Consider the following 12,378-nt stretch of genomic DNA (forward strand, 5'->3'; position numbering starts at 1 on the left):
AGTTATTCAATTATATTGATATGGAAAGGAAAGTTCACACATAAGAAGCTGCAACCTGATTTCAATAATTTATCAAATACCAAACATGTCTTAATTTGTTTTATTTCATTTAAACAACTACTCACCTCGGTACATATCACTGTTCATCATTACATGTAAGCTGAACAGAAATATCCCACAAATCAATGTAGAGCAAAAAGTGCTGCACGGAAAATCAAATCAGCATATTTTTACCTCTTTAACTCATACCTGAGATTAGATTTCAACACAAAAATAAAGAGCGTTTCTGTGAAGAGCCCTTTCATTAATAATAATAATAATAAATCATATGTGAGACAAAACTGTGCACTGGAATGCAGCACTTTTTATTCTGATGATGTGGAGATATAATTATAATGACACTCATGCCTCTTCCATTATTTAGACAATATTGGTATCACACAGTTGGTGCGTTAGCTGCAGCACATTCACTCCAATAAACACCATTCTCACTCGTTGCTGTGAGACTGTGAGTGTTCACTCTGTCATTTCTGGTGAAGGCTGTCTATAAATATCTTATTCAGTCTTTACAGGAGCTCACAAAATGAAAGAGAGGCACACCGGGACACGGGTAACATTTTTGCTTTTGCTTTTAATCCCATGGGAGTCGGATCGGTGGAAGCTCGTGTGTCAAACGAGGAGACTGTCAAACAGGGGCCTCGAGCTCCCTCCCTGTAAACAACACATCAAAGCCCGATTCTTCCTCTGCACTTTATCATCCCCGCCAAATATCTGCCCTTTATCTCCGTCTGCCTCCTTCTCCGCCCTGTCTTGACTCTCACACACTTTTTCCCCCAGCAGCATCTCTCTCCCTGCTGTCTCTGTCAGGCTTTTGGTTTCTACATGTCGTGTCTGCGGCTCTGTCGTTGCCATCCTTAAGGCTGCAGCTGGCGAACGCAGAGCCGTGTACTTTTTCCTCTTTACCTCTTACACGTAACTCTCAACTAAACCCGTCACCCCAAACTTTCCCTTTACAATCCATTGTGTTTTCACCGTTTCTCCTCCACAGCCTCTCAGCTGTCTCGTATGGAGGGATGAAAAAGAAAGGAGGAGTGGAGGAGATCATGGCTTGCCTGTGTAGAGCAGAGCAAACAGACTGACAGATGGACAGTCCCAGCGACGCACAGCAGAGATAAGAGGATTGGGCGCGCTTGTTGTTGTTGTCGGTCTTGCCGCAACTCTTAACGCAGTTAGCTCACTGTGAGCTCCATTGAACGGCATAGATGAGAGGCTGATGGTGAACAGTGTGTGAGACAAAAGGAGTTACTGAGTGACAGTAATAAGCTGAAGAGGAAGATAAATACAGATGATAACTATGAGTCTCTTAATGTTCTGAAACTCAACGTTTGCTTGATCTCCTCTTGATGGACAAAGGTGAATTTTGTCTGTATCTCAAGTCTTCATCATCAGGCCGCAGTCAGCAGGTACTTCTGTTCAGCCTTCTTATGATCCGGCTCTGCTGTGAAAACTGGCACTTTCTCTTGGTGTGAAGGCACCTTGCAGGCCTTGTAGAGGATGACGAAGAGGATGAGGATGAGGACGCCCACCGCGGAGTTACAAACGATGGCCACAATGGCCCACACAGACAGGCCCATCCTCAGATCATGATCCATGGTCGACTGGGTGGCTCACTCTGGTCACATCACAGTCCACAGGAGGGTCTGAAAGCTGAATCCGGTGCCAAGATTCACCCTGATAATGAAGAAAATACATCACATGAAAATGCCGATTTAATTTGCCAAGCACATGCACACACACACACACACCTTGACATACTTGGCCACAGTTAACCCGCCTGTCACGTGGGCCTCCTGAGTCCACTAGTGAGGTCAGCTCAGGAAAGATTACTTTCTCTCTGACAAGTTAGTCACTAGGTCAAGGTGGATTAATCCCTGCAGCCGCTATATATGGAACAGCCTACGCACGTCCAGTACCCGCGTGAGGATGTCCATTCTTTTTTTAACTGCAGAACATTTTGTTATTATATTATCTCTGTAGCTCTAATGTACAAGAAAAGTGTCAGACAGGTGAAGAGAGAAATAAATTCTGAGGATTTTGTTATGTATAATAACCTGTGGACGATAGGAGAGCGTCACAGGACAAGAAGGTGCCTTTCAGCTGCCGTTCTGTGTCGACACATTCTTTTTTACTCTTGTTTCATCTGTACAGGCAGGGAGCAATGAAGTTATTAAACTGATAAAGAAGGTGCCGGTAAGCACTTTTCCTCTCTGAATTATTTTGAATGAGTTTCAGCAGTAATGTGTTTTCAGGAGGATCACGTGGGAATATAGAGTTGCCAGTTTTGTGGCTGATATTAAATGGGTCACTGAGGTGTACTGGTGTGTGTTTGTATGTGTGTGTGTGTGGGAGAGAGAGAGAGAGAGGGAAGCACGAGTTTGAGAGTGTGAATATTTTCCCTCTCAGAGTTTAACAGATAAAAACTCGAGCTCATCTCCTCGCTTCTATACCTCTCTCCCTTCCCTCTAATGCATTTCTAATGAGACCACATATTTCCTCCTCTCTCCAACTGAGGGCTGCAACAGTCCAAGCTCGCTGTTGAGAACTCATTTCAAAGTTATCCTTCCCTTTATAGGCATTTTATGACCAAGCCAAATAAAGATGGATGGCTCCTAGTCAGAGTAGGTGGCAGTGATGCATTTGATCTGCTCTCCAACGCATGAAGTCAGTCTCTGTTTGCACCAGATGGGTCCCTCTCAGGATGCTGGTGGCATCACTGTGGGGAGAATTACCCTCATAATCTCTAACTGGGATTACTGTCAATAAAACTGCCCTCACTGTTTTACAGAACATTTCCAAAACATCCCGAGGAAGTTTTTCCGAGAAGTCAGGTGACGCCAAATGTAGCGCATCCAGTTTACAATTTCAATTAGAGCAAAAGCGAGGAATGTGTAGGCTATTAGAGGACAGAGAGATGTGACAGGGAAGAGTGTGAATGTGAGCTACAGAGAGTAATCAAATGAGTGTGAGCAATGTAATGGAACAGAGGACTGCGTGCTAATATTGATTTCAGACAGTCAGCAGTGCATATAACAAGAAAACACCCAGCAGTCCCACTAGTTATTCATTATCATCAATTATAAGACATTTTCATAACTTGTTCTTTCCAAAGTAGATTGTCGTGGTGCATGTTTTAATAGCTACAAGGATAATTTGTTCTCATTTGCAAGATAAATGCATTTCCTCTGAACACAAGATTGCTGTATTAGTGACCATACTGCAAACAAGCAAATGTGTTCAAACAGAGCATAAACAGCCCAAATTAGAGTAAAAATGAAGTGGGGTTATGTTACAAATTCACACACGGGACGGCAAAATAATTGTGAGTCCTGTTCCTACACAAAAAGAGACTTGTGCACTTGGATTCTGGCAAATTTGATGCATCGCTGGTCATGACAGGTGAGTCCTATGACTGCTCTGAGTTTGAAGAGGCCCAACATCATTCGCAAAACGATGTGTCAGTAAATCACCTCACTGTTGCAGGAGTTTGAATGATGGAGTGTTTGCTTTGGGAGATTTAAAGGCTCAAAGGTCAGAACAGCACATGACTGACTGGCCACACGCAACCATACATAAACACACATGCACACACTCCCTGAGGCCACAATCAATACACAGATAACTAAAATGTGTCTGTTATGTAATGCCTCTGTGGCTGTAGGAAATAGGAAGCAGCAAAAAAACAGCATGAGTGTGTGCTTCTGCTCTCATTTGCTTGTTTGTGAATGGTGCCATTGACTGGTATAAAGGCCTTTTGTGTACACATGCAACCAATCTAATGTAAATTGATGCAAATGCAAGCCTACATGCACAGATGAATGCTCATTTTACAGCCAAATGGGCAGTGCACTCAGGCATACAACTGCACTCAACACACACCTGTAGTGACTACATGGAAAACAGTCCTTGTGCATAATGCATCACCTTGCAGTAGACTAGCATCTCGTATGACTGAACTTCCTCCCTTCCTCCCCAGCTCATTTGACAGCACCAGCTGCGTGGCCACAACTTCACTGTGAACTGGAGTTCTGACACTTTTAACTATTTAACAGCATGGCCACATAGTTGGTGATTTGTCTCACTGAGCTTAATCGGGCGTTTAATTATTGGTTGTCCTATTATCTTAATTGCGGTAATTAACAAAATCATTATATGTTACGTGCAATTTGAAAACAGGCATTTTAAAATTGTCTTAATGGGTGCAAGTAATGCTATACATAAGAATAATATCCCTGAGAGGACAAAACAAAACTCATTGTCTAAATGTTTTATGAAATTCTTTGGTACAGATTTCAGATGAGGTTGGAAAAACTCCACAAATGACTCAGTGTGACTTCACATTTGCAGTGTCACTTGAAGCACATACATGTTTCATGTAACAGCCTACCTTAATTCATCCCTCTGCTGTCCATGCGCCCCGTCCTTCGCGCGCGCCTCAGCTGCGCACCGCGTTCACGTGAGATCTCCAAAACGAGCGCCGATCTCCAGCAACTTCACCACATTGCTTGCGAGGCGGGAACTTTTGTCTCCAAGTAGGTCAGCAGAGTCCGTTCGACCGTTCGGCAATATGGCCGAGCAGCGCGCTCGGACGGCCGGCACCGGGCTGTTAATGAAGTGGAGCTGGCGGAGTCCCGGCCGGTTCCCAGTGACTGCTGACAGGCGCAGGGCGACAGAGCGGAGATGCTGCTGTCAGTGTGACTGCTCATCATCGCCCAGTCCCTCCCCGCTCCGCCACCCGTCCCTCCCTCTCCCTCTCTCAGTCTGTTACTACTGTGCTATTTATACAAGGACGCTGGGAACATCCCATCAAGGGCTTTTCCTCTCACACCTCTGTGAAGATCCTGTGCTCAACACTGTTGCACAGTGAGAAAGGTCAACGCAACAAGCCAAGCAGTCAGTGATGGTACAGTAAAAGAAATTCAGCCCGGGAAAGAAAGAAAAACACAGAGCAATAAAAGGAAATGGTGCTGTGCACTCATTAAAGCAGAAATGTTGTATCCTTGTAATGAATTATTGTCAAATCAAACTGCACAGTATATTTCGGCCTCATAAAGGCAGGGCTGCAGTGCTTGGCACGCTTAAAACGGGTCGCATGAAGCTGAAGAGCAGCTGCACAAACTTCAAACTTGTTGCCCCTCTTCTCCTCATTGGTATTCAGCACAACAGCATGGTGTCCCAGGGGGATTCTGCTCTCTGTCTGCCTCTCTTTGTGTGTGTGTGTGTGTGTGTGTGTGTGTGTGTGTGTGTGTGTGTGTGTGTGTGTGTGTGTGAGTGGGGTACCCTGACCCACAGAGTTCAGCCTGAGACAAAGCATTCTTTTGAGGCCTCATTCTCATCCTCACCACAGCCGTCAGACAAAAAAAAAGAAAAAAAAAGAAGCTTTGAAAGGAAACAGACCCAGAGAGCAACAGTTTGATCCGAGTCCTGCACTGGTGCTCATACAGTATTGGCAATACTTCAAGAGGTACAGTGTGTAGATTACACAGGAATGCAGTGGCTGACGATGTAATGACTGCCAGATGATGGAGCTTGATAAATGTCATTAAATGCAGCACTAAATGAGCCAAAAGTGTAATTAATCCTGGATCTTAACAGGCTCTGTTTGTGAAATTGTTATGAATAACTGTTATTATAATGACTTTAGTTATTACATCTATCTTACAATTGCATAATTAATCAATCTAATGATTTCAGCACCAGGTAGAATATGTCATATTTTGCTCCTGTCTAATAGTTGGGATGTCATGATACAGTCAGGCACATTAAAATGTTTAATTACGTTTTTAGCCTAGTTATTTTATCAAATTTTGATGAATAGCCCTCAGTATTACATGATCCCATATTCATGCTGTGCTACATTATCAGTGCTGTAACAAAACAAAGTGCTTGTGAGACCTTTCTGTTTATTTTTATGGATGCACTTGAAATGCAGACAGGCAATATTGGTGGATACCTTCATTTTTCATCCAAATCAGACTGAATTAGTCAGGGAGCAGCACTTGTCCTGTAGCTTACATGAGAGCTTAGATGGGATAGTTATCAGTGATCACAGGCTGATACTCTGGAGAGAGCTGCTTCAGAAGAGTGATTCATCATATCAGAGAAATGCAGTCAAATATAGCCTGAGATAATCACAGACACACACTAAAACTCCCTGTGTCTCCCTCTGTCTGCTCCTAATGCACACACGCATACACACATGCACAATCACACACACACACACTGTTATTATTACTTGCTCTTGCAGGACGTGTCATGTCTGATCATTGCCTCTCGTGTCAAAGAAGACGCTGGCACACCTTCATTATGCTGTCAAAACTTATCAATGTGTGTGTGAGTCTTGAAAATGTGGCAGAGAGAAAGGAGAAAGGATGAGATAAAAAAAAAGAAAAGAAAGAAAGAAGAGGCAATTTAATTTCTTTCTTAATTCTGCCCCCACCCAACTCTCTCATCTCATCACAGTGAGGGGAAAAATGACAGAAGTGTTAATCTCAGTGTTGCCTTTCTCGCCTTCTTCATTTTCAGAGCGCTGTTATCGTGAGGAAAGATAGACCCCTCAGATGAATGTGATGGTTTTCATAAGGCCCTCCTGCTGCGAGGGCACGGGGACAAACGAGGTCAGTTTCAAGCAGGGATATTAGATTCATATTTCATATGAAGGGTCTATTTCCTAACGGCACACACCGCTCGCTCTAATCATCCAATATGCAACTTGGTGTTATTGGACATATTGTAGATGGACAATTTTGTGTGAATCACTTGCTTATTTTATGTGAGCTGTTTGCAGTGTATCACATCTGTCGTTGTTTTCCAGGCAGAAACATTGGTCACTCTGCCCCTTGTCCTGCTTTAAGAAGCTGTCAGAACCAATCTCCTATCATGAGTGTATGAGGACACCTGCTGGACATTTGTTGACATGGTTTCCATTTCCAGACACTCACACGAGAGCACAGAATCAGTTAATGGAGCTTAATAGGGTTTAGGATTCATTCACTATTCATCTGGGTGTGTGTTTATCAGATGTGAGAGTCTGCTAAATCTGGTGGGTATTCAAAGACACACGCGGCACGCAAGACAAATTCAGTTAGCTGATTCTTTTTTTTTTATTGGTGCTCTATCTTCTTTAGTTGTTCATCATAGCCTGAAAATACAAATCATTTAGTCAGTAGCTGAAAAATGAAACAAGGAAACAGCATTTACTGTAAGCCGGCTGAAGGCGCTTCCCTTACCTGGCTGATCCAGTCGTTGAAAGCGGAGACTCTGGTGAAGACGGTGGGTTTCTTCTCATAGTTGCAGCCGAGGCCGGAGACGAAGCTGGCGATGCCGTGGACCTCCCAGGCACCTGCAGCGTTCTGACAGTTCAGAGGGCCGCCAGAGTCACCCTGGACAGAGAGGAGAGAGAGGAGGAAAGCTTATGTTTTATTCATTTGGTGGAGTTACTGGTAGACTGGCAAGACACGGCTATGAGAATCCCAGTCAGACTCACTGTTTCACCAAGTTTAATGGGGAGACACAAGGGGCAGCTAGACAACACATGAGCGTGATGTGTTTTCCCCTGATTCCCTTATTTGAACACACTAGTTGCGTTCAAATTACTGTCAGAATTAAGCAGAGTTTTCCAGTAAGGAGGCTGCACAAGCTTTCCGATGTAAGTTTAATAATTCTGAATTATTTAGAGGAAAAAAAAAAGGAAGAAATAACTGAAAACACAAACAAACCAAGCTCACACACTGACAGGAGGTCCCCATGGGTTGGTGTGCAGTCAGTTTAAAGTCCCCACCGGGATTTAAAAACAAAAACACACACATAAAGTCCGGACTTACGTTGCATCCAGCCACGATTCCATCCCCACCCGCACACACCATGGAGGTCCTGAGAGCGATACCCCACCAGTCAGGCTGGGAGCAGGTGGCATGGTCAGCCACAGGCATCAAAGCCTGCTGCAGCTTATCAGCAATGGGGCCCCCGGCTACAAACACACAGACAGAGTCTATTACCATCATCCACATACACTAGCCGTCTGTCAAATCTGCTTTACAGCATTTCCCCAAGCGCCAGATTCACAGTCCGACCCAAAATTTCAATTTATGAGTAATCCCCACCCCCCACCCCCCCAGGAAGTTTCAGCTAAAATCTCATGCATGTGATTTTCATCCCAACTCTGGAGGTTTCCCTGGGTAACCCCTATCACACACAGCTGGTTATAAACCCAAACATCACACCAGCTGAACACCCTATTGTACAGTAACGTGAAGACGTGTCACACGCGCTCAGCTGAAATTAGGTACAGTGATGGAGTCGTAAACAGAGCCCAGCCTTCCACAGACAGGGACTTACTGTACAGCCTGCCCCATCCAGTGATGTAGCAGGGGTAGAGGTTGGGCAGCACAGTGCCAGCAGGAGGAATGCATCCCAACTGCACATGGCTGCTCAAAGTCACAGGCTCTGACAGCTTGATCAGGGCGATGTCGTTACTGCGTGACAGACAGAAACAGAGAGAGAAAGATTTAGGAATGAGGCTGTACTGACAAGCAATTTAAAATCTTCCTCCAGAGCCAGAGAGGAGAGATAAACAAAGCTAGATAAGATAATGAGATTGAGTGCAGTCAGTATTTTTGCGTTCTTTTATTGTCTGCGCATACAAATAAATCAGTTCAATGGCTAATCTTATCTCTCTACTTTTCCACAGTGGAAAGAGTCCACCTCCACCTTTGAGGGTGAACACTGCCGTGATATTAAGGGGCTGGAACTTGTGTTGAAGGCATGATGTGCCAGACTGAAGTGAACAAATGAAATTTAAAAAAACCGGCCCACTTTTTCACCTCGACACAGGGCGGATTATGATGTACTGTGTGTCGCAGACTTACAGCAGGCAGACTGCCCTTTCCATTGTAAGGTGGTGCTTGTCTTACCCGAAGGCCACAAAGATGGGATTCCATTTCTCATGAACAACAATCTTCTCAGGCAGGATGGCCTCGGAGCCAGCCTCTTCCTCCACCAGGTTGTATTTGCCCACATACACCCTGTAGGACAATGCGGAGCTGGGAGAGAGAGAGACTGTTGAGACCCATGCTAAACCAGACAGAAGACTTTATGATTAAATGTGGTGGCATGTAGATGATATGATCTGATCAACAGTCAACATGACCTTGACTGTGCTGTTTTATCAGTGTGACATTTGGGTTGCAAACCTTTGGACTTCATGACTCGCCCAATCCTCATTTCTGTCAAGGTCAACTGAGGTTTTGGGTTTAGGATTAGCGGTGTGGTGCAGAATAAGCACAGAACATTTAACAGGTGTGTGTGACTGATGTGGGCACTGGTGGTTGTGTTCATGCTCCTCTGCTGCTCGTACTTGATGCAGTGAGCAGCAGTCAAGACCCAGTTGGCAGCAATCAGAGATCCTCCACAAGTGTGTCTCCATTCACCGTCCCGGTTATACTGCAGAGAGATCTGGAAACCAAAAAGAGCAACATTACAGATACAGTAAGAGGCAGCTTGTGCGTGTATAGATGGACGGCATAGTTTGCTGATTTCATTTAAAATTAACCATTTCATTACAGAATTTTCACTAGCCACTGCATCTGGAATCTAGTAAGCAGATGCTGCACCCATAAGGTTAGCCAGAAAATCTAAAAACACCGACAGATGTGTACATATTAGCATACCTGCCAAGGCCAGCTGAAGGGCCTGGCATCTACTCCGTTGACCACACGGGTGGTCAGGGGCTGAATGGCTGGGACTCCGCACCCGAGGGCTGGAAATAAACATGAGTGTGATGGACATGAGATGGCGGTTCATGAGGCAGAAGAGCAATGGAATCACTTTTGAGCTTCATCATTTTACTTTTCGATAAAGAATTGCGCAGTTCTTGCACCGTTGTGGTAACACGCAGGCACACACTCACTCAAACCTGCGAACACACAGAGACAATTACAGGCAGAATTAGAGGATGCCAGATGTTCTTACCGCTAGCAATGAGCACTGAGGCCAGCACAATGGGGATCATGTTGATTGATGCTTCTGCTGAGGGACAACAGGACACACACTCTCTTTTAAACTTTCCACCACAGGCTACACCCGCTCTGAATGCCGTAACACACATTCCTATTGGTTTGTCGTGGCCTCCAGGGATGGAGATGGACCAATGGCGATGAGGGTCAGTGAAACTGTGTGGGAAATCGCACAGGTGCGTTTTGTGGGATGTTTCCCATGACCTTCACATGAAGCTGCAATGTATCCTCTGTCGCTATATGTATTCATGAGGTTTCATATGGACACACATATAGTTTGAATAGGTGTGTAAATGCTGGAGACACGTGCCACACAGCCTCTGCATCATATTGGGTCTTTTTACCCACCTTTTCTCCCTTCCGAAGTCTCGTCCCTGAAACCTGGAATTCAACACTTGCGTAACAGCATGGGAAGCCAACATCTGGAATACTGATAGTGGCCTGTTTTCTCCGAAATGTAAAACAAAAAAATCAAACTTAGAGGCATTGATGAATAACCAGGACAATGAGAAACAGATGGTGTCACTGGTGCAGAAAATATCGACAGCTACACTGCAATCTTTCTGACATCTTACAACGTACACAGTTCTGCAGTGGATTCTGCAGTGGCAGGAATGTGAGGCGTATCATATGACCATATGTTTGATTAAATCTGACCCTGTCACTCAACATTTTCCACTCCTATGCAGTAAATGTGCTGTTAGCGTAGAAATACGCGCTGTTTAAAACACTGACCCAGTGTTTCATGAGGTTGTTATAATGACATGAATGAATGGAAACTGAATATATTATGAGACTTGGAGGACACAGAAACAACTCCTGAGGTATGAAAGTGTCAGAGTGTGCAGGCCTGAGGTGACTCAGCATGCGGGCATTGTAAATCTATAAAAGGCTGCTTGGATAATATTACATGGAACAATAAAGGTTGCATTGCAGTTAACAGGTAGAGTCAGTAGAGAAGGTGGAATAGACAGTATGTGAACAGAAAAAGTTTGTGCTATGTAATGATCTGTAAGGTGTTTTTGATGAGACATGAACGTGGACAGAATCAGGTCATTAAGGCCGAATGTTGAGGCTGTTACAGCAGCTTTATCTCTAGTCTGTGACCACTTCAAACAAACATTGTGCCATAATACAAAGCATTACAGCGCTGAAAAAAAGCACATTTTCATCAGACTGGCCTTTCTGCTCATGAATCATTTAGTCTCCCAGTTCACCACTAGATGGGACAATTTATCTGTTTAGCAACCACACTGACTTAAATTCTTTTGCAACAGAGAAAAAAAAAATGCAGCGCTATGTTTTGTGTCTGTTTGCTGCAACTACATCCAAGGTTTGTGAAGTGAGTCATTTAGAAAATCAATCCTCAATCTAACTGGGTTGCAGCATCTGAAAAGGAGGTCAGACAAAACTTTGACGTTGAAAATGATAGTAAGAGACCTTCATACACCGAAGGAGAATACCTTCAACTTACGGCAGCGAATCAACAAAACAGCCTTGTCTTTGAACTTTGAATTCCAAAGTTTGGTGAGAGCGACACATCTATTGTTCACAGACTACAAAACAAGCTCAGACACACTCAGCCTGAATGTGTGTGCGTCCAAACGTGCGTGTGTGAGCTTCTCCGCAGCTGCGACATGCAATTAATTGAAAGCTAATTAAAATTACTCTTCAAATCTGTAAAACATCGTTAAACTTATCACAGGCCGGTGTCCAGAATAGAAGCCCCCCTCTCCCACTTTCTGATTAAACCTCTCGTATTCATTAATTTGATAGTGGCCAGATGACACGAGATAATGAAACGAGGTCCGAGCCGAATTGACTTAACTACACAGAAAAAAGAAGATGAAAATAGATGAAGTGAACGATCTCACTTAGTACCGTTTTTGCAGGAAAACATATTAACCTGACCGGAAATATCACCAACCCTTCATATTGAATTCAAAACCTCTGATCTCCAAAATCTGCTCCTTGCCACTCAGATATGTTTATATGCAGTCAGATGCAGTCTGTCATGTTGTGGGATGAGGCGTACTAGTTTCATGGCTGAGCAAAGCAGAACACCTCATTAACTGAACCCCCCCTGGGGGTTTGTAACAGGTACACTTCAGCCTGTTTTTTCTATCAGAGCGGCAGCTGAACCCTGAATGGCACTCTGTCTGAGGTTTATGGTTGGTTTATATCACTTTGGGGCAGTAAACACTGTACTGGCCGCTGCCATTCCCAATGTGGAGCAAAGGAGAAAGATTTTGCAATAACGTATAAATATTATTGTGGCAGGTTGGTGCCGCCGCCTGCAGTCAGCTGT

At 44.2% G+C, this 12,378-nt stretch overlaps 1 protein-coding gene across 2 annotated transcripts; it reads right to left on the bottom strand.

The window, feature by feature from the left end:
• Positions 1–84: 84 nt before the first annotated feature.
• Positions 85–10,285, bottom strand: ela3l (elastase 3 like). 2 transcript variants are annotated; one of them, XM_076730143.1, is made up of 9 exons: positions 10,027–10,285; positions 9,726–9,814; positions 9,413–9,510; positions 8,970–9,098; positions 8,395–8,531; positions 7,881–8,026; positions 7,287–7,439; positions 4,445–4,709; positions 85–1,731 (listed from the first exon to the last, which is right to left on the bottom strand). In XM_076730143.1, exons 1-8 carry the CDS (start codon positions 10,160–10,162, stop codon positions 4,551–4,553), a joined length of 1,047 nt encoding a protein of 348 aa, XP_076586258.1. In that variant the 5' UTR covers positions 10,163–10,285; the 3' UTR covers positions 85–1,731; positions 4,445–4,550. The 2 variants fall into 2 exon arrangements, with proteins under 2 accessions (XP_076586258.1, XP_076586259.1); XM_076730144.1 differs by lacking the exons at positions 85–1,731; positions 4,445–4,709 and adding an exon at positions 7,155–7,198.
• Positions 10,286–12,378: the final 2,093 nt, after the last annotated feature.

Source organism: Chaetodon auriga, chromosome 5, assembly GCF_051107435.1.
Source record: "Chaetodon auriga isolate fChaAug3 chromosome 5, fChaAug3.hap1, whole genome shotgun sequence".
NCBI lineage: Eukaryota > Metazoa > Chordata > Actinopteri > Chaetodontiformes > Chaetodontidae > Chaetodon > Chaetodon auriga.

What these genes read in the sequence shown, in the direction of transcription:
- ela3l (XM_076730143.1), bottom strand. Translation starts at nt 10,162, where the DNA reads ATGTGTGTTACGGCATTCAGAGCGGGTGTAGCCTGTGGTGGAAAGTTT. An exon ending in CTCAGTGCTCATTGCTAGCG is followed by an intron (nt 9,815 to 10,026) that starts GTAAGAACATCT and finishes GTTTATTTCCAG; the next exon opens with CCCTCGGGTGCGGAGTCCCA. An exon ending in CCTTCAGCTGGCCTTGGCAG is followed by an intron (nt 9,511 to 9,725) that starts GTATGCTAATAT and finishes TTTGGTTTCCAG; the next exon opens with ATCTCTCTGCAGTATAACCG.